Here is a 25,620-nt window from a genome sequence, read left to right as displayed (position 1 = left end):
TTTAATAGAGTTTTAATTTATATCATCCTTAAGATACCTAATCAGTTTTTGGTATAATGAGAATTGAACTTTAAGGTTGTGTTTGTGATAGTTTATATTGGACGGCTGTTTTTATTATTTAACTTATTTTTGCTACTATTCATGGGTCTCATTGCACATTTTTGGTACTATTTATAAGTTTCACTATATTATTTCAGTTAACTTTTTTACAGTATTTTCAGCAAAAAGTTTTCAGTTTTAACTAAATAAACTATTTCTAAACAGATCCTAAATTTTTTATTCAATCATCAAAACTTTTATCAATTAAGCTAACTAAAACCCATATAACTAATGAATTGTGTGAAACATAAATGACCACACATTTCACCAACAACGATTTTTCATCAATAAGATTCAGGACTTCTGTATTGTGAGGAATGATGGATATGGTTCATTAACAGTGTTATCCTACTACTGAAACCGAAAAGTTATTGAAGGGTACTTGCCAAACTTTCAATTTATAATATATATAAAACTACAATAGCGTCCGCACAAGAAATTTTACCAACTAAATGAAAACGACCTATTAATTAAGGAATTTAATTATAATGCAAATATCATATCGTTTTGCTTTATTAGTAAATTAAAGTTCATCACATCATCGGCATGTAAACTAATATAAATTAGTACTTTTTAATATTTATTCAAATTCTAAATCACACGTTGGTTTCAAATAGACAATAAAGTCTATTGCCGTTGATCAATAGATTTTTTTTTTTAATAAAAAAATGGGAGTTGATCAATAGGCTTGGAATTACATAACAAAGGACTCAGCTTATGTCCAGTGTTCTTGTGCATTGAATCTATGAGATTTGGACATGTGTCAAACAATTACTATTTGTTCACATCTTAACAGGTTTAGTGTTTCTGTGCAATGGATCTGTTGAGATTTAGATATATGTCAAATAATTATCATGTATTCACATCTCAACTGATCCAATGCAGACCCAACCATTGCCCAAGTAATTTACTAAAAAACAACCATATTACTATCTTATATTATTATAATAAAGAGAATATATCATAAAACAATATGTCAATAAATTCAAACCATATTATATATATATATATATATGAGATAAGAAAATCATATTATATTCTTTCCTTAAAAAAATCATTATCTCTTACCAATATTAATAGTTATTGTAAATTGATTAAATTGCAATTTGCAACTTTAAATTATAGAGTAATTTTGGTTTTACCTCTTAAAATTTTAGATGTTGGTTTCATAAAGAGTAAGTTTAGTGCCACAACAATTTTCACTACTTTTGCCACAACTTGCCTATGTGGTGAGTTGTAAGTGGCAGATATCAAATGGTGAGTCTATGTGGGTCCATGATTCTACCATTCACGGGTTGCTATGTGACAAAGTTGCGGCAAAGTTGTTGATGATGCGAAGAAAATCAGTAGGCTGGATAATTCGGACTTCAAAAGTGCGGTGACTATCTTGAAAGCCAGACAAAGAAAGAACAATAATCAAAGGTGACTGGGGTTGTCAGTCAAGAATCCTCTGATGACAAAGTTAGTTTTCTCTCTCTAGTTTTGGAGTTCCAGCTTTTAAGGAAATGTAAAGCCTACCTTTGTTTGATCTGAATGAGTGTTTATATAGTGTCCTGGAAACAGTTATTAGGTTTGTAACCTCCCTTGGATTTGAGGAGGTGCGAGGGTTCAATGATAACTTCCACAACCATTTAGGAGTTATATTTTTCTCATATAATGATCACTAAAAGTTATGCGTATGTTACGGAGTGGTGATACGCACTCAGGAATTTTCCTAAGCGTCAAGGGCTTGTCCAGGGGTCCTTTTGTTACATGTACCTCACTTCTAAATGAGGTTGTTTCTCTTATGGATGAGGCCCTTCAGGACGAGGTTGATAGCTTCCTTAGGACGAGTAGATGCGATTGTGCCAAATTTGACTACGAGTGTGCTTTTGTCTATGGACGACCATGGACGTTAGCCTCGTCTTTGTTCTTTCTTATAGATGACCGTGGATGTTTGACTCGTCTTGGTGCTTTCTTGTGGACGACTGCTGGTGTGGATGACCATGGACGGTCTAGAGTACTTTATTTTTCTTCATTCCTCATCAATTGCCCCTTCGTCCAAGGGTCATTCAGCATATTACTAAGCTTTGGGACGAGTTTTCCAAGAACATTGTTATTATTTATGTATTATTACTATTTTATTTTATTTGTTTTTCAGACAACGTGCCACGTGTCATGCTTTCATAGGTGACTGGTCACGTCGATTTACTTCCTTAGGCAGGTGCCATGTGTCGCTTTTTTGTTGGTCTCGTTGTTGTCAATACCGAGACTTTTCTACCTATAAATAGTAGTTTCCCTCTCGTGCCCCTCTCATTTTTTCAGGTTTTCTACTTTGACACTTCTCGTCCGTCGTCTCGTCTAGGAGTGTTCTCAGCGTCCTTAGTATCTTTCGTCTAGAGCCAGGTATTCCCCTTACGCTCACTCTCGGGCTTTCCTTTTTAAGCTTTAGGACTTCTGAAATGGCTACCTGTTTGTCTAGTGATAGTGTAGACAAAGCCATAGACGAGTATCATGATTCTTCTAGCTGTAGCACTTCCAGTAACGACAGTAGCAGTAGTAGTAGTGACCATACAACGAAGGAATATACCTCTGGTGTTCTTGGAATTTCCATTGAAACCTTACAAGAAAATCTTGGGACAAGGGCAGCCTCTAGAGCTGGTACCTCGACGAGTGTCCCGCCGTCCTCCCCTTTGAACGAAGAAGAAACTGTGTATAGTTGTGCTATAGAAATTCCTTCTAAGACGGACGAGAAGAGGTTAGACGCTCTTAGGAGTTGGTTCCAAATCCCAGACGATCTGAACCCTAGGTTAGTCGTCCAAGGGGAATGGTGTTGCCAACCCCATTTAGGGATAGGTATTTACGAAGCTTATTTGCTAGGGGGGCTTAGATTACCTTTAAATGCCTTCGCTAGAGAATTACTTATTAGGCTGGGCTTGGGAGTTGGTCAGTTTAACTCTAACGCGTGGATACTTATTGTCTCTATGCAAGTCTTATGGAGGGAGGTATTTAATGGGAGCTGTCCTATTACCGTGGACGAGTTTCTGTACTGTTATAAACTCTCTGAGATAAGTCAATCTTTGAGTTTTTATCAATTCACAGCTAGGGGCAATGACTGTAGGTTGATTAAGTCTTTACCTTCGTCTGACAGAAACTGGAAGACAGAGTTTTTCTTTGTCTCTGGTTTCTGGGCGGGGCATCCTGTTAAGGTTGGTAGAGATACATTTGCCCCTTATACTGGAGAGTTAGGGAACCTTCGTCAAGAAGGTATGTTATGTTTTTCCTTCATTGTCTTTTTATTTGTTTTGTTCTATTTTATCTTTATACAGTTGTCTAACCTTAATTTTCCTCTCTTTTCCTCAGCTGTTAAACGTCCTTCTCTAAGTAAGTTTCACCGTGACTGCGTCCACATAGCTCGTCAACATTCCCAGAGAAATTTTCACTCATTGGTGACTCTTCGATGCTTGCACAAGTGGGGACTTGGCCCTAATCCATCTGCTGAAGCCCTTGCGCACGAGCAAACTGTCCGTAGACGTGAGTGCTTTTCTTAGTTGAATTTTGGAATTTATATATATATGTTACATGTATTTTTCAAGAATGGCAACCATGAAAGAAAACAAAGGGAAGGAAGTGATTGCTGAGACGACCAGACTTGAGGTTCAATCTCAGCCTCGTCCTGCTGCTGGAGACAAAAGGAAAAGCTTGTCCAAGAACTTGGACTTGGGAAGCTTACCTAGTTGTCGGGAAAAGAAGACCAAGCACGGGTCGTCCAGGCCTGAAATTGTTAAGTCTACCCTCTTCCTCTTTGCCGTCCATCACAGTTGTTGATGTTGACTCGTCTATGCCCGTTGACGTTACTCCGTCCAAATCTCATGCTCCCACTTCGTCCGAGCCTCCTCAAAGGATTTTTATGAACTTATTGGAGAATGAGGATTTAGCCTGGGAACGATTTTAAGAGACTGTAACAGGTGAGGACGTGGTTGTGTGCTACGATATGTCTTTGAAGGAGTTTGAGCATTCCGGTGTCCATGATCTTTTTAAGGTGAGCACATTTGTCTCGTCTTGCTTTAGCAATGTTATCTATTGTCATTTTTATCTCTTGAACCTTTTTATCTTCTACGTAGGCAATGTCGAAGTTCATAACTACGTCCAGGTAGGCCACGGAGATGGACAAGACGAGGATCCTTCTTGAAAAAAAGAATAGAGGAGATTAAAGACAACTGCAAAACTTGGGCCAAGGTGGCGAATAAGGCCAATGATGAGGTTAAAGGGTTGAACTCTTTAGTGGGGGAGCTGAAATCTAATGCTGCTAAGAAGGACGATCGTCTTGACCTTCTTCAAAAGAAGAACGACGAGCTGAGTCCCCTTCTCAAGAAGGCTAAAGACGATGCAGTGGAGGAGTTCAAAGCATCCAAGGAGTTTACTAACCTGTTGGACACTAATTATGCAGCAGGGTTTGAAGATTTCAGAATGGATGCTATAGAAAACTTTCCTAGAGTTGACTTTAGCACTATTAAACTCAACATTGGCGCTGCTACAAGCTCTCTCCTCCAAACAGGCTTAGACGATGTTAATATTGAGGATGATGCCACTACAAAGCCATCTCAGGATGACCCCAATGTTGATGCCCCTCCTTCTTGAAGACGAAATTTTTAACTTAGAATGCTATTGTTGTTCTGTTTTTCTTTTGGTTTGGTCCATTGTTTTTTGGACCCTTATTAAGATGTATTTGAGTACAATTATCTCGTCTAGAGTGTTCTGGACAAGTTTATTAACAATTGCCATTTAAGGCTTATTTTGTAAGGGTTTTTAGACGGTGGTCGTCTACCCTTTTTAGACTTTGATGAATATTTACTTTTATCCATTATTTATTGTATGGACGAGTTTATCCACTATTTTCATCATTAATGTCATTGGCTTTTAAACAGTCTGTGTTCTAAGTGTTGAATGGTTGTCCATGTGATTTTCTTATGGACGACCCACCTAAGCATGGATGTCATTGTTAGCCATTCAAATCTTACTAAGTGTAACTCGTCTTAGGACGACAATAATGACTTTGCCAGTCTTTTACCTCGTCCTTTGGGCAATTATCACTCGTCTTCTTGCAAGAAGCTTATAATGTTTTACTCATCCTAAAATATTGAGGCGTCTTGGCTAGATGCTCGTCTTGGCTAGATGCTTGTCTTTGAAACTTTATGCTTTAACGTATGCCTTTTTCTTGTCTATCTACTTCTTAGATGAGTATGCCTTAGATTTTTCTTTGCTTTATCCTCATTTAATGTTACATCCCTGCGTCCAGAAATTTTCATTCATCTTAGGCTTTTGCCCATTGTGGGTATTGTTATGGAAACTAGATTTATGCATAAAATACACTGGAAATTCAAAACATATTATTATATAAACATTGCTCACGAATATGGCACCTACCTAGAAGCTAGTGCTTTACAAAAATACTTAGGAAAGTGCTTACACATAACCTCATTTTTAACAAAAGTGTCTGGAGACAGTGCAAAATTTTAAGAACTAGTGCACTTTTTATTCTTACAACACACCATAATAGCAATAAGAACACAGTAGTAGATATGAGTAAACACATAGGACATAGGACATAGTTGTAACTATCCATAGCATCAACCTCGTCTTTGCTTCCCCTTGGCCCAGCTTATTACTGATAGTACCTCCTCAGGTGCTCCACGTTCCAGGGATGCTCTAACTTTCGTCCATCCAAAGCTTCTACGTAGTACGACCCCTGCCTCTTGCAGTTGATTACCCTGTAGGGTCCTTCCTAATTGGGTCCCAATTTTCCATGAGCTGAATTCCTAGTTGCCAAGGAGACTCTTTTGAGAATGAGGTCCCCAACACTGAATCGCCTGGGTTTCACCATGGCATCATGCTGCCTAGCCATAAGATTCTTGTATCTTGCTGTCCTTTGCTTCGCATCTATTCTTACCTCGTCAATGAGATCAAGATAAAGATGAAGTTGTTCCTTATTTTCTCTCTCCTGATACTTCATCACTCGATGGTTAGCCATATGAACTTCTGCCGATATAACGGCTTCACTTCCATAGGCTAGCTTGAAGGGGGTTTCTCCTGTCGGAGTTCTTACAGTCGTCCTATTGGCCCAAAGAACACCTGGTAACTCGTCTGGCCATATCCCTTTTGCCCCCTCGAGCCGAGTCATGATGATTTTCAGCAAGGATCGGTTCGCCACTTCTGCTTGTCCATTCTCCTGTGGATGGGAGGATGAGGAATAGTGATTCTTGATTCCAAAATGTTCGCAAAAGTTCTTGAAGGGTGCGTTGTCAAATTGACGTCCGTTATCTGATACTAGTACCCTGGGTGCTCCAAACTTATATAGAATATTCTTCCAAACAAAATTTTTGACATTTTGCTGAGTGATTTTTGCCAGAGGTTTGGCCTCCACCCACTTGGTAAAATAATAAATCCCTACTACCAAAAACTTCATTTGTTTGGTCCCCATGGAGAAAGGACCTAGGATATTCAGTCCCCACTGTGCAAAGGGCCATGGGATCATTGGGGTCTGGTACTCTGACGGCTGTCTATGGACGTTGCTATAGCGCTGACACTGGTCACACACCTTGACATAGGCCTTAGCATTTGCTTAGATGGTAGGCCAGTAGTAGCCTGCTCGGATGACCTTATGGACAAGTGATCTTGCTCTTGAATAATTTCCATATGCTCATTTATGAACTTCCCTCAAAATATAGTTTGACTCGTCCGGAGCCAGGCACCTTAGGTAGGGCTGAGAAAAGCCTCGCTTGTATAGTACTTCATTTATGAGAACGTACTTGGCTGCCCTGACCCTCAGTTTCCTGGCCTCGTCCTTGTCTTCTAGAAGCCTTCTATCCTTAAGATAGAGTACTATTGGACTCATCCAATTTTCTCCCCCTCTTATATGCTGTATATCTCAGAGGTCTATACTCGGCATGTATTGGATTCTATCGTACGAGTCCATAATTCCTCCTCCTAAAGCTGCTTTCGCCAAGGCATCTGTTTCTATATTTTCCTCCCTTAGGATTTGGACAAAACTCACTTCTGTAAACTTCTAGGCAAGCCGTTTCACTTTGCTTAGGTATTTCTTCATCTGATCTTCCTTAGCATCACACATTCCATCTACTTGGTTGATGACAAGTTGAGAATCTCCTTTGACTATTATCGACTCCGCCCTTAGGGACTTAGCCAATTCCAGTCCTTTGAGTAGAGCTTCGTACTCAGCCTTGTTGTTAGTGGTTTGGTACTATAGACGGGCAACGTACTCCAGCTTATCACCCTCTGAGGTTTTAAGTATAACTCCAATTCCTCCTGCATATAGTGTGGATGATTTGTCTACATTGATAGCCCACCTTTCAACTCCCTCGTCTTTGTCCAGTTCGTCTTGGCTAGGGGTGAACTCTGTAATGAAATCCGCCAATGCCTGCGCCTTTATCGCGCTTCTTAGAAGGTATCTGACGTCAAACTCGCTAAGTTCCACAACCCATTGTATTAATCGTCCAGCAGCTTCCAACTTGTTCATTGCCTTCTTTACAGGATGATCCGTTAGGACGTTGATAATATGAGCTTAGAGATAATGCCTCAGCTTCCTGGAAGCCGTAATCAAGGCAAAAGCTAGCTTATCCATCATCGAGTATCGTCCTTCCACTCCTCTCAACGCACGGCTTGTGTAATAAACTGGTTTCTAGATTCTCCCTTCTTCTCTAACCAACGCTGAACTTACCGCGTGTGGAGATACCGCCAAATACAAATACTGTTCTTCTCTAGGTGCAGATGGACTTAGCAATGGCGCTTTCATGAGGTAAGTCTTCAATTCTTGGAAGGCCATTTAACACTCGTCCGTCCACTCAAATGCCTTCCTGAGGACTCTTTGGTTATCTGCTGTGGATACGCTCCAACCACTACTGGTAATGTGATGGTGCCCACTGGTTGCACCTTCATTCCTCCGAATCCCACCAATGGCGAATTCACTAGTCGAAGCTGATCTCGTCCTAGCCTCATTTGCTGGAAGGCAGGGTAATACAAAATGTCTGTAGAACTGCAATTGTCTATCAACACCCTCCTGGTCATGTAGTCAGCAATGAGTAGGGTGATGACTATCGCGTCATCATGTGGGTGGTGCAGTCGTCCTGCGTCCTCGTCTGTGAACGTAATGGCCTACTCATCTGCTTCTCTTGTCCTGGGAGGTCATCTAGACAGCTAGACATTCTGCACCACCTTTAGGTATGTCTTCCTCGACTTGGATGACTGCGCTGTCGAGGTTCCTCCGATAATTACTCTTATTTCTCCAAGTGGGGGTTGTAATGACTCCTCCACCTTAGCCTTCAGTTTCTCGTCTCTCTGGTTTCATCCAAGGAAATTCCTTAACTTTCCTTGTTTGAGAAGATTCTCTATCTGTTGCTTCAAATCAAAGCACTCGTCCGTGTCATGCTCATGGTCTTTGTGAAAGCGGCAATATTTGTTCCTATTGCGCTTGTTAGGATCTCCTTTCATCTTATCCGGCCACTTCAAGGACGGATCATCCTTGATCTGCATAAGAACCTGCTCTAGTGGCATACTCAGAGGTGTGTATTGCTAATTTCTCGCTGAGGAACTTGTCTTCTTACCATCCTTGTCTTTTTTCTCATCTACCTGAGCTTTCTTTGGACGAGGACCCTAATCTGAGTAACGCTGGTGACCTGCTTCCGAGCACTCTGCTCTTTTTCTCTTCTTGGCTATGATAGCGTCCTCAGCATTCATGAAATTCTGAGCCGAATGAACGAGTTCGGCCATAGTCCGTGGTTCCTGCTTGTAGAGCTTATGGATGAACAAGTCAAAGTTAACCCCATTGTGAAAGGCGGTCAGTAACAACTTATCATCCATTTCATCTACTGTCAAGGCTTCTCTATTGAATCGGGTAATTAAAGATCGCAAACTTTCGTTTTCCCCTTGCTCTATAGTCAGCAAACTGGAAGAGGAACGCTTGTAGCATTGCCCTCCAATAAAATTATTAACGAACAACTTACTCAACTCCTCGAATGAGCCCATGAAATTTGGAGGTATTTTGCTGAACCACACCTGCGCTGGTCCCTTAAGTGTGGTAGGGAAAACTCTGCACATAATCTCATCCGGGACCTCTTGGAGGTGCATAGTCGTCTTGAAAGTAGCAATGTGATCACACGTGTCACGATTTCCATCATACGAATCCAAGGAAGGCATTTTGAATTTCGGAGATAGGGGTGACTGTTGATGGAAGCCGTGAAAGGGGAGTCCGTTCAGTGAACTAAATCATCCACTGGGTTTGCCCGCCTTATATTCTCCCTTATCTCATCCATGGTTTTTCTCATCTGGTCCATCTCCCTCTCCAAGTGTGGCACTCTTCTCGAAGCAGTACCCCTTGTCTGATTTTCGGACTCAACATTTTCTCCTCCACCTTCCTGACTCTGGGCTCGTCCTTTCATGTGCCCATCATGGCGCTGCCTCCTTAGATTGATCTCCCTGTTCAACTCCTGATTCTGACGAGTCAACTCAGCCATAGCGGCTGCCATGGATTGTATATGTTGAACAGAAGACGGTTGCATGACAAGCGTTGATTGACGATTGCGGAGGGGATTACTAGAAGCATCCCTACTCTCTTGGTGGCTTGGACTGGTAGCCGTTGATCATGTTCGAATCATTCAGCCTTTTATCTGGAAAAGGTTAATCGTTGAAAATAGGACAAATAATCGAACGAAAAGAAAACGCTGCTTCCCACAGACGACGCCAACTGATGATACGAAGAAAATCAGTAAGCTGGATGATTCGGACTTCAAAAGTGTGGTGACTGTCTTGAAAGCCTGACAAAGAAAGAACAATAATCAAAGGTGACCGGGGTTGTCGACCAAGAATCCTCTGATAGCAAAGTTAGTTTTCTCTCTCTAGTTTTGGAGTTCCAACTTTTAAGGAAATGTAAAAGCATACCTTTGTCTGATCTGAATGAGTGTTTATATAGTGTCCTAGAAATAGCTATTAGGCTTGTAACCTCGCCTGGATTTGATGAGGTGCGAGGGTTTAAGGATAACTTCCACAACGTTTAGGAGTTATATTTTTCTCATATAACAATCACTAGAAGTTATGCGTATGTTACGGAGTGGTGATATGCACTCAGGAATTTTCCTAAGCGTCAAGAGCTCGTCCAGTGGTCCTTTTGTTACATGTACCTTGCTTCTAAAGGAGATTGTTTCTCTTATGGACGAGGCCCTTCAGGACGAGGTTGATAGCTTCCCTAGGACGAGTAGATGCGATTGTGCCAAATTTGGCTGCGAGTGTGCTTTTGTCTAGGGATGACCATGGACGTTAGCCTCATCTTTGTTCTTTCTTACAGACAACCGTGGATGTTTTACTCGTCTTGGTGCTTTCTTGTGGACGACTGCTGGTGTGGATGACCATGGACGGTCTGGAGTACTTTATTTTTCTTCATTCCTCATCAGTTGTGAAATTAGTTGTGATACCAGACTTACTCTTTCATAAAACTAAGTTGTTTGAATTGAGGTGATATTTAGCATACACCTTATTACAGCACACATATGAAATTACTTAAATTTAAATAATATGTAATGTTAGGAGTTCGAGTCCAAATTTTGATACCTTAGAGCAACCACACAGTAGTTGCAAAATCTTGCAAAATACAAAAAGTACTCAATTTTACACATTTTAACCAAAAAAACACCCACATTAGTGGGTGTAAAATTGTGCATAAATGCAAAACTGCTACAATAATCGTTCATATATGCACAGTTACTGTAGTATTTGCATACTAATATTTTAATAATTTCTAATTTCTCTCCTTTTTTTTTCTCTCTTCTCCATTTGCAAAACTAACGTCTTCTCTCCCTCATCATCTTCTTTCTTCCTCTGATAAACACACTTCCACTGACACAGAATAAAAAATCAATCACAAAATCAATGACAAAATCACCACAGACATCACAAAATCAAACATACCCACACATGAACACACCAACAGAGAGAGAGAGAGAGAGAGAGAGAGAGTGGATCGGCGCTTGTGGCGGATCGACGCTTGTGAATAGGCGAGTATCGGTGCTTGACTTGGCGAGTATCGGTGCTTGACTTGGCAAGTATCAGTGCTTGGATCGACACTTGTGGATCGGTGAGTATCGGTGCTTGGATCGGCGAGTGACCATGATGGAGAGGAGATTCAGAGAGAAGAGTTTCAGTGGAAATGGAGAGAATCTCATGAGTGGAGAGAGAGAGAGTTTGAGATAAAATAATAATAAAAAGTGAGGAAAATGATTATTTAAAAAAAAATAGATAGTAGAATAGACAAATTGATGTGGGCGTTTTGTAAAAATGAGTGTGTAAAATAGAAAAAGTAGGTTTTTCTTGCAAAATAAACTGGAAATTTGCATGGACTAATGCGTTGTTCTTAAAGTGGTAAAATCAAAATTTTCTGTTTACAAAAAAAAAAAAAAAAAAGAAAAATTTTCCAAAACTTTAAGATGTAAATTGCAAATTCGCCTAATAAATTACATTAAATAAAAAAAAAGCAAGCAATTGTTATAAAGCTACCTATAAAATAAGAGATTTACTCACGTGTGTCTTTAAGGCATACATTAATAAACCATTTTAGAAAGCTTTTTATGGAACCAAAAAATAAAAATTAACTGTTTTGACAGTTTTTTCAATTCTCCATAAAAATTTTCTCAAAATGGATGGTGAATGTGTGCCTAAAGGCATACATTGACCGGACTCAAAATAAATAAAGAAAGAAGGTAAACGGCATAGAATTCAATTCAAGAATACAAAACGACAGCGAAAAACAAACGAAAAAACCGCGAGCTGAGTGAACAGTCTTCAAATATCCAAACGCTCCCATTCTTTGGCACTTCTTTCCCAACATTCAATTCAATTCCGCAACACCAAAAAACGCATTCATTGCATTCGGGTCGGATCTCCCGACCCATGGCGTCAACCCGTACCCTCTCAGACTCCACTCTAGATCTCCAATCCAACAGTAAGCTGAACCAGCACCAAAACGCTTCTCTCGACTACGAGACCGGCGGTTCGGGCCGGTCCCGGTCCAGCTCGTTCCACGCCCGGCCAAACTCGCCCGCCACTCCGACTCGATCCCGTCATGCGGCGGCGGAGGCGGCGTCGTTTTGGGATCTGAAGGTGAAGAAGCGAAGGGCTGCGAAAGCGTGGTACAGTCGAAAGCGAGTGAAAGGAGCTGTGGCTCTGATTGGATTGGTGGCTTTGTTTTTCTTCGTCAATTGGATTATGCTTTTGCGATTACAGGATCGACGACCTGATCCTGATTCTAAAACTCGGGTTTCGGAGAATTCGGTTTTGGTTCAGGTATGTTATGAAATATCAATTTTGAATTTTTGAAAAAGAGCTATGTTTTATTGAAAAAGATTAGAATTTCCATTATTGTATCGAATAGAAATGCTATTTGGAATTTGAGGTTTATGATATTTCAGGTTGGGATTGATATAAAAAAGAATTGAATTTTTGACATGCGAAATGTGAGAACAAGTGAGAAAATTGTAATGAATTGTTGATAAGCATGCATTGACAATATCTTTAACTCAATTTAGAAAGAAAACATAATTGATGTTAGTTAGGAGCAGTGATGTATGTTGAAAAGTTTAAGAAAGGTTAGGAAAATTGATGTCTTGAGGTTATTGAGATTTTCATTTTGGTTTCTTTAATTGGAAATGTTTGCAGGAAAATTCGAGAAAGTATGCTAAAGGTAAAAGACCCCAGAAAGGTATTTACGGAAGGTTGTTGGCTTTGGCTGCCCATGCCTTGGCCGAGGTATTTGGATATCAGTTTTAACTTGTCTCTACTTATAATTCTATAGAGGAAGAACACTATTTTTCCCCCCTTTAAGTGTTTTTGCATGATTTCATTGGATTTGTGCTATGACACACAGGGAGCGAATAAACGTGAGCCAAAAGATTTGTGGCAGGAGCCGTTTGTTCCTGCTTCTGCTTGGAGACCTTGTGCTGATCAACGTAACTGGGAACCTAGTGGTGACTCTTTATCTCTCTATCCCTCTGCATGCGTGTGTGTGTGTGTGTGTGAAAGTTTTTGCATGGGTGACTGCTGTGAATGCATTTGTATGTGTGTGCATGGGTATCTTAAATATTGTTAAAAACATGGATCTAACGTTTTAAGCTGGTTCTCACAAAGCATTTTCTTTGATATTGTAATAGAGGGAAATAATGGGTACATTTTGGTAACTGCAAACGGAGGGATTAACCAGCAGCGAGTTGCTGTAAGTAATGCCTTTGGATCAAATATTTGCTGTTATGATTACTCTTCATGTATCCCAATCTCAATAATGATGAATCTGCATTATTCTTTAGAAAAGAAAAGGCTTTGCTTCTAAAGGAGCAATTTATTTTTATGAGTACCTTTTGTATTTCTAATGTCATTCTGATTTGCAACAGGTTTGTAATGCTGTCATGGTCGCGCGTTTGCTTAATTCAACTCTTGTTATTCCCAGATTTTTGTACAGTAGCATATGGAGAGATGCAAGGTGACATGCTTCTTTTTTTATTGTTCTTTGTTCTTTTTTTCTTCCTCTTCTTTTCCCCAATCACATTATTTGTTTCAATTGTTTCTTTTTGCCATGGCGATTGTGCTCTTGCATTAGGAAAGGGCTATATTCAGTGGCTGGATTCAAAATCATCTGAGCTTTTAGAATGTTAAAGCATCCAACTCAAAAGCTTAAGCTAGTAGGTGGAGAGGCCCAATAATACATATACCTGTAACCAAGTATTCACCCAATTAATATTGTATTTCTTAACCCCATTTTCTCACTTCCAGATGTAATAGAAACTGAAACAAAGACAAACAGGTCTGATGACCTATCTGAAACCAAAACAAGGATAAATGAGTCTGGCATGTGGTGACAAGAACAAACAAAATTGGCTTTGATATAATGTTAAACGACTACTTAGCCCAAAAGACTAAGCAGATAAGACATAAATGAACTTGATTATTTAGAATATATTTTTACATAGAAGTCCTTTTTTAATATTGTTCTATTTTTTTTAGGCGTATGCATTGAATCATCCTACAATAGTGGTGATATTAGTATGAATGGTGGGGGAAAGGAGGTGTTATAGTTTGCCCTTGGTGTTTGTGTGTATGTGTTTTTCTGTAATGGTTATTGTCGATCATGTATTCTAATTGGAATTGCTTCATGTATGTGTGTGTGTGTGTGTGTGTGTGTGTTTTTTTTTTTTTCCAATATTATTTAGTGACTTATATTGGTTTTAGATTGTGTGGGTTTTTTTTTTTTAATATTTATTTTTAACTTTAGATGGAAATGTGACAATATCAAATTGTATAATTTCATAGTCAATTCAGCGATATCTATCAGGAGGAGCATTTTATTAACTACTTGACTCCTGATATTCGGATAGTGAAGGAACTTCCTAAGGATCTGCAGTCATTAGATTTGGAGGCTATTGGTAGTGTTGTAAGTTCCTCAAATTAATGAGTATTAAGTATTAATTCCAAATGATGGGTTATTCATGGTGATTCTTGAAATGCTGTCCCAGGTGACAGATGAAGATATCATGAAAGAGGCAAAGCCAAGTTTTTACTTGAAGATGATTCTCCCTATTCTATTTAAAAATAGAGTTGTCCATTTTCTTGGATTTGGGAATCGCTTGGCATTTGACCCTATACCGTTTCAGTTGCAGGTAAATCACTAGCCTTTGACATTCCAGTCTATTACAAGTTTCCGATAGATTTATTGGACTGTCATTGTTACTTGGGCTTCCTTAGTTTGTTATGACCTTTTCGCCTACTTTGCTCTTCCTAATTGGGGAACTTCATATAGAGACTTCGATGCAGATGTAATTTTCACGCCCTGCGATTTGTTCCTAAAATACAAGAAACTGGTGCTTTGCTTCTTCAAAGGTTACGCCAGCATGCAGGTGACACTGGGCCATTGGATCATTATCTTATTGGTCCATCTGCAGTATCAAATAAGAAGGAAAGCAGCAGTCGTGCTAAGAAACCTTCCAGATATCTAGCTGTACACTTGAGATTTGAAATTGATATGGTGGCTCATTCTTTATGTGAATTTGGTGGTGGTGAAGAAGAGAGACAGGAGTTGGAAGCATATCGTGAAATCCATTTCCCTGCATTGACACAGATCAAGAAGACCACAAAGTATGTGCCATGTCATTTTTGCTTTATATTTGTTTTATATATGTGTGTGTGTGTGTGTGTGTGTGTGTGTGTGTGAATATATGGCTGGTTTATTTTGGTTTTAGTTTGTCATTCTATTTGGCTTGTTTTCAATATTTGTGAAGCTTCATAGACATTTTAAAGACTCAATTTTACTAATTAAAGAAACTGTTATGTCAGTGGCTTGACTTAGTCAAGACACATTGACCAACCAAGTCCTAGTTAGACTAGGAATTGAATTAGTTGGCCCTAGACTAGTGTGGAAAACCCAATATTGAGCTGACAAAAGCTTAGACATATTCATGTGGTTTTGTGGCAATTGTTTCTTGGGAGCGTGCTGAAATATTAGAGCTATAGAATAGTGATTTCTCTATTCTTTGTGTGAGAGAGAGAGCTCTCTAGGTGTATATGGGGTTTGGGTTTTGTGAGAGTGCTTTGTGCTACTGTTATAATCTCCCTATTTTATACTGTTACTTTCTGCCTGTTACCACCTGTGGATGTAGGCACACTGCCGAACCATGTACAATCTCTGTGTTCATTTCTTTTCTCTCTTCTTTAATCTTGCGTAATCAGATTATTTCACAACAGAAACACCCACATTTTCTGCCTTATGTCTTAGGAAGAAAAAGAGAGAAAATAAAGCGCTATCTGTCATCAACATTTGTTTATTATCTAATCAAAATGTTTAAATCTGTACAGGTTACCTTCTCCTATAGAACTCAGATCAGAAGGCCTTTGTCCTTTAACTCCTGAGGAAGCAATACTTTTACTTGCTGCTCTTGGTTTCAAACGTAAGACCCATATATTTGTGGCAGGCTCACAAATATATGGAGGTCAGTCAAGATTGGCTGCTTTGACCAGCTTGTATCCTAAATTGGTTACTAAAGAGAAGCTGCTTTCATCAACTGAACTTGAACCATTCATGAATTTTTCATCTCAGGTAATAGCATTGCTTTTATTATTATTGTTATTGTTGTTGTTGTTGTCCAGCTTAAGTGTGATTTCAGTTACTTGCATACTCCCTCAGTCCCATAATGAATGTCCTCATTTCCCCTTTTTTATGTCCCAAAATGAATGCCATTTTTCAGTTGTCAAAGCATTAACTATATTATTTCCTATGTTACCTTTGACAATAAAATTGAAAGAAATCAAATGAGTGACTGTCCACTCTTCAATTGTCAAAGCATATAATAAGGGTAATTGTGAAACCACTATCAAAGTGATAGTTGTCCATTGATTTAATGTCTTTTCTTAATCTGTTTTTTTTTCAAATACAAGATTCACCATGGACGGAAAGGAGAAGAAAACTTTGATGTCATCTTTTTTTTTCCTTGCACAAGAGCTAGCTAATGGTTTAAAAAAAAAAAAAAGTTTTTAGTGCTAATTTTGGATTTTTGGGTTTTGGCACTGATGATCCAAACTCATATTGTTGAATCAGTTAGCATATAATACAGGTTTTTTTTTTGTTTGGGGGGGGGGGGGTGTGGGGGATGAGATGATCAAGTTTTATTTCTTAAACACTTGAATTGAATTAATTCTGTGCTGTATAACTAATAAAGTCTTGTTAGATGAAGGCTCAAAACTTGTGAATAACAGTTCAGTGGACGTGCAGTCTGATGCATGACAGCTAAAAATATTCCACCATTAATTATTGATCTAATTCTCAAGAAAACAATATTATAGAAAAAATTTGTCCCAGTGCCTCATGAATTTTCTGAAGTGGTTACACCTGAAAAAGAATTCAAACCTCATCTAAGTTAGAGGATAAATTTTTATATCAAGCATGTCATAATTGATGAATGAGACACGAATTCAGGAAGAAAATGAATTTTCCATAAATGTCTTTTTTTCCCCCTGAAATGCTATAACTGGTAGTTCACTCTAAAATGGCTAAATACCTTTTTTGAATTGGTGCTATAAATGTCATGTCACACCTTGTAAAAACTTCTAATCAAATTGTCTATTTGAGAGGACCTAATTGGTAAATTCACTCTAAAATGTCTAAATACCTTTCAAACCATGATGGTCATCTTTGCAATGAGAGGACATAGTATTGGACATAAGACAACCTTTAGAACTAAAAAATCTTGAAGACCCTTGGGAAACTGCTCACCACGTGATGGACCTGGACTTACCAGCCAACAAGAATTTCATTGTTGGTTTGCTTGTGTCGGACTCCAAAATAATCCTATATCTATTTGACTTTCATATGGAAAGCAACTCTAGATACTTTAGCTTTCATTGGAAAAAGCATCAAGTAGGTTTCTCTTTTGGTACCAGATTGAACTAAGCCTGTGCTTATGCCTTATAGTCTTGTAATAGCCTGAAATAGCAGAAAAATATGTACATGGTCAAGGATGATTGTTGGCTAGTTTTTTAAAGAATATTTATAGTTGTTAGCTAAGCTCTTTTGGAATTTTCAACCAATTCCAGTTCTCAACCTAGTACCTTGGCACTCACATTGATGGTGGTGCTTCTTTCTTCTCTTTTAGTTATCTTGCAGCAACATATGATTTCATGAATGGACAAGTTCATGTACATGTTATGTACTATACATAACAAGTTTAATTTGTTTTCCCTGTTCCTATCAATTGATTGAAGAATAATGAGTTTATTTCTTCTGTAGTTAGCTGCCCTGGACTTCATAGGCTCCACTGCTGCAGATGCATTTGCTATGACCGATTCAGGGAGTCAGTTTTCATCTTTAGTGTCTGGGTTTCGAATATACTATGGTGGAGGGAAAATGCCAACAATACGGCCAAACAAACGCAGGCTTGCAAGCATCTTTTTGAAGAACAACACTATTGAATGGCGCGTGTTTGAGCAGAGAGTGAGGAAGGCAATTAGACAAACTAAACATGTCCAGACAAGACCGACGGCAAGGAGTGTTTACCGGTATCCACGATGTAAAGAGTGTATGTGCAGGACAGACTAATGCATTTCTTTTCTTTTTTTTTTGAAGTAGACTAGGGTATTTTCTGTGGTTCTAATGTTAAAATACTAATTGTAATTTATAACATTCATTGTCATTCTTTTGTTATGATTCAGGCTTTGTGCCGGTTATAGTTTAAACCATTGAATGTTCATTAGTTTTTGGAAGCTGTGACAGGGAAAAAGGACATCTGATAAATATTATACCTTTGGAAAAAAAAAATTATAAGCAGCCATTTTTTTATTCATTAGCTCATGTCATCAAAGTCCTTTCCCAAAATGGATGTTGATAAATAAATTTAGTTTATATTAAATTTTAAGTGTAAAGTGTCAAATTTATTGAGAAAGTTATCTGACATGAGGGATGTGGCGAGACTCAAACTCAATGCAGGCGAGGGTGAGTCTGCATCTATGTGTGTAGTGTTAATCAGGTATTTAAAGTATGTTAATCTAAAACTATTAAATCTGTAATTTTTTTTTATTATTTTATTATTTTTATTTTTTCCTCTATTCTGCATTGGAAAAAATGACAGCAGTGATTGAGTTGAGTTTGGACCAGTCCTTTCCAGAGGCGATGTAGGAAGAGTGAACTGTGTAACAAAGTTGGGACACGGATTGACAATAGCAGGTGAAGTGTTGGCAGCCCACTAAACTAATCCAATTAAAATTGGATTCTAAATTTTGCGCTATATATCTTATTTAATATTAAATTTTGTGCAAAGTGAATTATTGAGGGTAAAAATCGAAGAGTCCAAATTTAATTAGATTCTAAATTAGATTTTAATTATAGTCCAATTTTCTGTCACATATTTATTTACTTTTTTAATTTTTGTGAAAAATGAATTATTGGATGAAAAAGCCAAAGAGTCTAAATCCAATTAAATTCTAAATTATATATATATAAAATAAGAAACCATTATATATTTTAGAAATGTATGGTTTTAAAAAAGTGTAAGCTAATATTATGTATAATTTAAATTTCTTCTAAAAAAATGTATAATTGTGATTATTTTTAATTGTATCCATGCATATACACCGGACTACACACTAGTATAAAAGTTATGACAATCAAACACTTCTTATTACCCACTTATCAGTTATCATACACATTTTGCCACATGGACTAAAATCGTGTTTTGAAAAACACTTTCAAATGCAAGTGTATAATAAGATTTTTTGCTAATATATAATTTGGAATGAATAGGGGGAGAAATATGAAAGCTCCGCCCGTTAACATCGCACTATCGCAGCAGCAATTAGTTAAGTCAATTCCCAATCTCACACACACACACACTCACTCACTCACTAATTTAAAGCGTGCATTTCTCTGCAAGTCCTGCGCAAACCATTATATTTCTTTCCAATTCTTTGTTCTCGAACAATGATATATGTACCATGATATTTAAAGCCATAGATACTGTGAAAGAAACCTATCAATTCTCATGAGGATATTGAAATAAAACTGACAAGGTTATTCTCACAATGTGATTTAAGCTGCCTGTTAAAACTATTTCACCAAAGCTCCAGTTATTCATTGCTTGGGTCACGTTAATTTGTATGTCCAAATCTTGGGTTCCTTGTGGAGCTATGGTAAACCAAGGTGGATTCAAGTTAACTAGTGTCCCATTTGGTGGCATCACAGAGCACAAGTATTTCTCTGGCTTGAGCCCTACATTCTTGACAGTCCGTCGCAATAATTGAGCTCCAGCCAATGATGATATTGTCACTGAAGGAAGGTTCAGGTTAGCTGGGTGGCTAAGAGAGTGATTGCACAACTCTCCAGTATAGTTTTTGACTATAGCTGGATCCATATTGGGTAGAGAGCACAAAAAACTGATGTAGTCATCATATCCTGCTTAAGGATTAAATTATAAGATATGGAAGAAGAAGAATCATCAAACAAGTTTTTTGGTGTAGTATATGGTAAATTTTTTACCTGAGGATAAGACTAGACCAGGATCCAATGCACGGGTAGGACTGACAAGGCCAGCACCAAAATCAAAAGGTGTGGAGGGATACAAGTTATCTGATCCTTCTGCCATTATATGTTCTCCACTAGTGTCATACTTGTTGGCTGTGGTTGAAATTGCAGAAGCTATCATTGATGGAGTCCACAAAGGATTATATTGCTTGATGAGTGCAGCTATTCCTGCAATATGAGGTGTTGCCATACTGGTACCAGACAGTAGTGCAAAATTGTATCCTACATTAGCAGTTTAATTTGATCATTTCTTAATTGTAATAACATAGAAAGCAAGTAACAACATGCAACATTTTTGCTGCTTAATTAAGTAATTAACAAATAAGATACAATGAAAATAACATAAACCTGAAATGTTAGCATTTATATATACTTACCCTCTAATGTGGGTTCTAAGGCACTAATGGGGCTCCAAGCTGCCCAAACTTGGTGCCCTGGCGCAAGAATATCAGGCTTCAGTATATCAGCAGGATTTTTGTCTATGTCAATGAAATCTGGTCCCCTTGCAGAGAATCTACTAACTATAGGTGCCTGCCCCTTGAAAGAAGAAACCCTTCCATCTCCTATAGCAGCTCTAGCACCAAATTTGGTCACAAATCCTCTCCCATCCCTTTGTATTTGCTGCTCATAGTATTGTGATATAACCTACATAAAAAAAATGATGAATCGGTAAGTATGATTTATTGTTCTTAGGGTAAATTTAGGTATAGTTTTTTAGGTATTGTATCTTAACTTCCTCAATTAAATTCAACAATGTGACTGTATTGACTAATAAGTCACATGATTGAATTTAACTGTCTTTATTGAAAAATGTGTTGCATTGATTAATATAGCTACATATTTTCATTTAATTGGAGAATCTAAGCTACAACACCTAAAAAACCGTACCTAAGTTTTGCCTTTATTCTTAATACTAGTTATTACCTTGGCATCAGCAACAGAGGGTATCATAATGCCAGGAACAGCAAAGGGAATGGGTTCTGCAATAAAATCACCATAGGTTGGGTTTGCAACTAGAATAAAACCCATGATTCCTAAAATTCTTGCAGTGTCCACGATGGCAGTGAGAGTGGAGGTCCCATTGTAGAAGCCATCTGAGAAGGTGCAGATGATAACACTACCTAGCACTACATTACGGTCCAACGCTTCTGGAAATTGGCACTCTTCAATATACTGTGGAGTTCTTGGAAATGTCCCATTTATCTTAACTGCATCCTTAGCTAAAACCAGCTTATATTGAAATAACCCATCTCCCAAAGTTGGTCCTAAGGAAATACATTAGCAATTCCTTGAATAAATTTGGTTTGAGTATGAACAAGATTAATTTAGCTTCTTTTGGAAACTAAAAATTAGTACCTGATAATCCCACACCACCAACTTTTTGGCCATTTCCCAGGAGAAGAGAACCAGGGTAAGTCCTGTCTGTTCCAGAAGCAGCTACACCAACAGCCCAAGGGCTATAAGATAACACAGTAGAAGGAGCTGGGCCATGATTACCTGCTGCTTGCACCACAAAAACTCCAGCTCTTCGTGCAGACAACATGACAATATCAAACACATTTAAGAAGGTGAATTTATCTTCTGGTGGTTCATCTGGTCCAACAGAGAGTGTAATGATATCGACTCCATCTTTTGTTGCCTGATATAATATTATGATCAAGATTCAAGAGGACCTTTAAATTATATTCATTAATGAGAGAATGGTGTGTATATATGCTCCAAATGTTGAAACTTGATCAATAATTGCATGAATGCATGAATTTTATTCATGCACACTAGTTGCAAAAGAATGTATGGTATAATATTTTTAGACTAAATTTTAGCTGGGAATAACTCTTACTTGATCAATTGCTGATACCACATCTGTTAAAGTTCCCACAGTTGGATAGACAGCTTTATAAACGGCAATTCTGTGGTTTAAAAAAAAAAAAAAAAAAAAACATAAAAATGTCAACACATACAAATTTGTCCTTCACTGCTCATTCAAAAGCTTTGGTTATTATGACATACTAAAACAATAATCAAGCTTAGTCCAAAATTTTGGGGTCGGCTAGGATCTTCAGCAAACCTAAGATTGGCTATGAATCCTTAACATATACAAATCTGTCCTAAAGTACTCCTCATTCAAAAGCTTTGGTAATTTTGATATACTAATCTAAAAATAAGAGACAAGGATTAGCATTATTCCCATCCTTATAAAAATCCAGCACAATACAGTAGAGAATAGAGATAACATACTGTGCGCGTGGTGCCATTCCACTAGCTCGTCCATACAAAAAGCCATTCACCAAAACGGAAACTCCCGTATTTCCAGCTGCTGTTGATGCGACATGACTAAACAAAGCAAAAAGAACAGTCATAAAAAAATCACATCATTACCCTTGTAGTTCAATAGCATCTTGGACATCCTCCAAGATGGAACCAATTAATGGAGTACCAATCATTGTCACCACATGCACCACAAGAAACGAGTTTGCTTTGTTAACACGCAATATCTCTAACCCAAATGATTTAAAATGACAGTGAATATGATTAGTGTTATATAATCAGATAATAAATAAATTTTTGAAGTATAATTTTTTGAGAGTCTAATTTTTTTTATACCATTTATTGTGTACCACTTTATATTTCACCGATTACTATTTGCTATATTTTTATTTTACTTTTTTTATAGAATAACTGAAGTTTAAAATAAAAAATAATCATACACATGATAAATAGTGATCGGTGAAATACAAAATAGTACAGAAAAAGTGATATAGAAGTTTTGGGCTCATTTTTGTGGTGTATTAGTTTACTGGTCCATTTGTAAAATTAATTCAGTAAAAAATTGGTAATAACTCATTGCTCACACATTTATGGAAACAACTAACCTCATATCTATATAAGCAAGATAGTGACTTTACCTGCCATGTCCAACAGCATCAAAGGGTGAGAGAAAGTCCACTGATGTATTAAGAGTTGCAACCGCTTGAGCCCCAGCTGAGAAGAACCTGGCTGAAACTATCTTTCCATTACAAGAACCAGCCGGGAATTGAGGACCCGTCTCACAAGCTCCCGAAAAGTGAGAAATATTTGAGGTGAAAAGCTTCATGGGATCATAAGCAAAGCTTGGGTGGCAAGGATTGATGCCTGTGTCTATGAAACCAATCACAATACCTTCACCTGCACTTTTGTCTCCTCCTTCCTTTGTCCATACTTCTGGTAAGTCAAGGAATTGAGGAGTGTACGTTGTCATCAATTTGGCCCCTCTATCTCTCTCTACCAACCTCACTCCTGAAGCATCTCTGAGTCTTCTAGCCTGAAATTTTCATGGCCAACAATTTTCAAAAACCTTCTTTCTTTGGAGAAAGATTTATGGGTTTGAAGTTGGAAACTAATTCACACACACAGACATAGATAGTTAAACAAGGAGAGGACCTGGGAAGGTGTGGTGTGAACTGCAAAGCCATTTACAATGTGTTTGAAGCTATAGAGCTTGTTGTAACGTCCACTCTCTAAAGTGTTCTGCAGGAGTTGGTCATGAGAATCCACCAAGTGCTTTGCATGAGCCTCGGAAACTTCACTATATATCCATGCACATGTAAAGAACTTTATGGTTCAGTTATTAGTTATTGAGCTAATATTGTTCATCACAAAATTAGGTGCAAACGAGAAAAAAAGAAAAAGAAAAAAGAAGAAGAACAAGAACAAGAAAGAATTAGACTGCTTAATTATATGACTCCATCACCTTTTTGCATGCTCTTATTTCTCTAGTCTCATACATATAAAAAACGTTGGAACAGTTGTTATATTCACAGATCATGTTGGAGTATTTAGAAGTGGGCGTTCAAGATACTTTAACATATACCAATCAAACTAAATAAATAAATAAAACGTTGGAACAGTTGGGTTTATATGAATCAGTGAATTGAAACACGATGAACTACTGTATATCTACTACTTCTTTTCTGAGTGGGAGGCATAACTGATGCTGAGGATTGTATATCTATATATGCAGCATGCACTTTAGTGAAAACTAAGGGAAAAAGGGAGAAACACAACACAGATAATTATGTAAAGGTAATTTACCTGATTCGCCAGTATGTCTATATCCACAAGAATGAGTGGCTAATATTTCTTTATCACAAAGAGAACATGGTTTCCTAGTGATTTGTAAGATCTCATGATGAGATCCAAAATTTAGGTACAGTTTTGAAATATATTAACTTAAACACATGTAATTACATTAAATTTGATTGTTTTTGAAAAAGATAATATGTTGTGCGCATCAATACAACTATATGTTTGGTAATAAAATATATATAACTATGTATTTAAATTTAATTAAAAATCGAAAGAACTGTAACTAAATTTTATATCTATATATATTTATTGCCGCAGATAAGACCCTCCAATATATATTTACTGCCCTCCTTAAAACCCTAAGCCAACCTCTAGAGATCAGTGTTATTTTCCAACAAACAACTGGGGACTAGGCATTGCCATTTACTAGGAAACAAGTTTTTAATCCAAACCTGTTCAGCTCAAGTCTTCTTCCATTTTCACCAGGTGAAGAAACTCTATGGAATGCAACCGGGTCTCCTTCCATTAAAACCAAGTATATTGCTCGCTCTTCTGCAACACAAGCCGCGAAATTCACGTAAAACAGAAGCAACATGAACTGTAAAGAAGCTATTATATCAAACCCTCCTCCCATGCTTCACAGTTATTGGATATTGTTCAATTCAAAATGGTGGTGAAGAAGAGAAGCTCTTAACCCTTATAAGGCAAGCAGAAAGCCAAATTAATGATTAACCACACTGTTAACGTGACTAAAAGCGTTTTGAGCTTTATTATAACAAAAAGATGAAACCCGTTTTGCACCAACCGTTACCATTCTCTTCAAACTAGACTCAAAGTAGGGCGGGAATGAGGATTGGTCTCTAAAGCCTAAAGTCTAAAGTCTAAACGTACATTCATGCATGCCTTGCAATCTCACGCCAAACAACCTTGACTAAGTAATTTATTTATTAGCAAAAGAAGTTATTTAATTATTTATTTTAAGGGGTAGAAATGAAAAGGGTTAAAAAAAATTGGTTTTAGGATTGCTTTTGTTAAATTACAATTCACTCTGACTTGTCTAAGCCTTTGACCACAATTTATAATGATTTTATCAAGTACTGAAATTGACCTTAAAATATAGTATCAAAAAAGATTTTGTTACAGGTTTATCCTATAGCTTAACATTCTCCAGGGTGAGATGAGAATTGCCACAGAGGATTGCCTTCATTAATCATGACATACAACGATGAGTCAGCTATGCTACCAGCTAACCACCTCATATCACCATCAACATTGTCTAGGCGTTTTCATGCTACAGGTTGTACTGAGCTAGATAGAGATCATAGGAAGCAATCAAATGCTATATTTGACCAGCTGCTTTCTTT

At 37.7% G+C, this 25,620-nt stretch overlaps 2 protein-coding genes across 3 annotated transcripts; one reads left to right on the top strand and one right to left on the bottom strand.

Annotated features, from left to right (window-relative positions):
* The first annotated feature begins 11,931 nt into the window (after positions 1 to 11,931).
* Positions 11,932 to 18,457, top strand: LOC142633541 (O-fucosyltransferase 15-like). 2 transcript variants are annotated; one of them, XM_075807779.1, is made up of 10 exons: positions 11,932 to 12,423; positions 12,796 to 12,885; positions 13,004 to 13,103; positions 13,287 to 13,348; positions 13,524 to 13,612; positions 14,440 to 14,560; positions 14,643 to 14,786; positions 14,927 to 15,261; positions 15,979 to 16,219; positions 17,906 to 18,457. In XM_075807779.1, exons 1-10 carry the CDS (start codon positions 12,031 to 12,033, stop codon positions 18,212 to 18,214), a joined length of 1,884 nt encoding a protein of 627 aa, XP_075663894.1. In that variant the 5' UTR covers positions 11,932 to 12,030; the 3' UTR covers positions 18,215 to 18,457. The 2 variants fall into 2 exon arrangements, with proteins under 2 accessions (XP_075663894.1, XP_075663895.1); XM_075807780.1 differs by having other exon boundaries at positions 12,284 to 12,423; positions 12,796 to 12,838.
* A 1,141-nt stretch (positions 18,458 to 19,598) lies between these two features.
* On the bottom strand, positions 19,599 to 24,890 carry LOC142635649 (subtilisin-like protease SBT2.4). Its single transcript, XM_075809780.1, has 10 exons — positions 24,709 to 24,890; positions 23,612 to 23,756; positions 23,098 to 23,492; positions 22,430 to 22,525; positions 22,032 to 22,101; positions 21,548 to 21,830; positions 21,116 to 21,456; positions 20,569 to 20,836; positions 20,147 to 20,413; positions 19,599 to 20,062 (listed from the first exon to the last, which is right to left on the bottom strand). The coding sequence occupies exons 1-10, from the start codon at positions 24,888 to 24,890 to the stop codon at positions 19,644 to 19,646; spliced, it is 2,466 nt and encodes an 821-aa protein (XP_075665895.1). The 3' UTR covers positions 19,599 to 19,643.
* Between the last annotated feature and the right edge of the window lie 730 nt (positions 24,891 to 25,620).

This window comes from Castanea sativa, chromosome 5 (genome assembly GCF_040712315.1).
Source record: "Castanea sativa cultivar Marrone di Chiusa Pesio chromosome 5, ASM4071231v1".
NCBI classification, from domain to species: domain Eukaryota; kingdom Viridiplantae; phylum Streptophyta; class Magnoliopsida; order Fagales; family Fagaceae; genus Castanea; species Castanea sativa.
The sequence above is the reverse complement of the archived record's forward strand: the minus strand, read 5'-3'. Positions and strand labels throughout refer to the sequence as shown.

Bases quoted from the DNA above. Each gene is read 5' to 3' on its own strand.
- LOC142633541 (XM_075807779.1), top strand. From the start codon at position 12,031: ATGGCGTCAACCCGTACCCTCTCAGACTCCACTCTAGATCTCCAATCC. The intron at 12,424-12,795 runs GTATGTTATGAA...AAATGTTTGCAG, and splicing joins AGAATTCGGTTTTGGTTCAG to GAAAATTCGAGAAAGTATGC. The intron at 13,349-13,523 runs GTAAGTAATGCC...GATTTGCAACAG, and splicing joins TTAACCAGCAGCGAGTTGCT to GTTTGTAATGCTGTCATGGT.
- LOC142635649 (XM_075809780.1), bottom strand. From the start codon at position 24,890: ATGGGAGGAGGGTTTGATATAATAGCTTCTTTACAGTTCATGTTGCTT. The intron at 21,457-21,547 runs GTACTAATTTTT...GTATTTCCTTAG, and splicing joins TGGTGGTGTGGGATTATCAG to GACCAACTTTGGGAGATGGG. The intron at 20,837-21,115 runs GTAATAACTAGT...TTTTTTATGTAG, and splicing joins CCTCTGTTGCTGATGCCAAG to GTTATATCACAATACTATGA.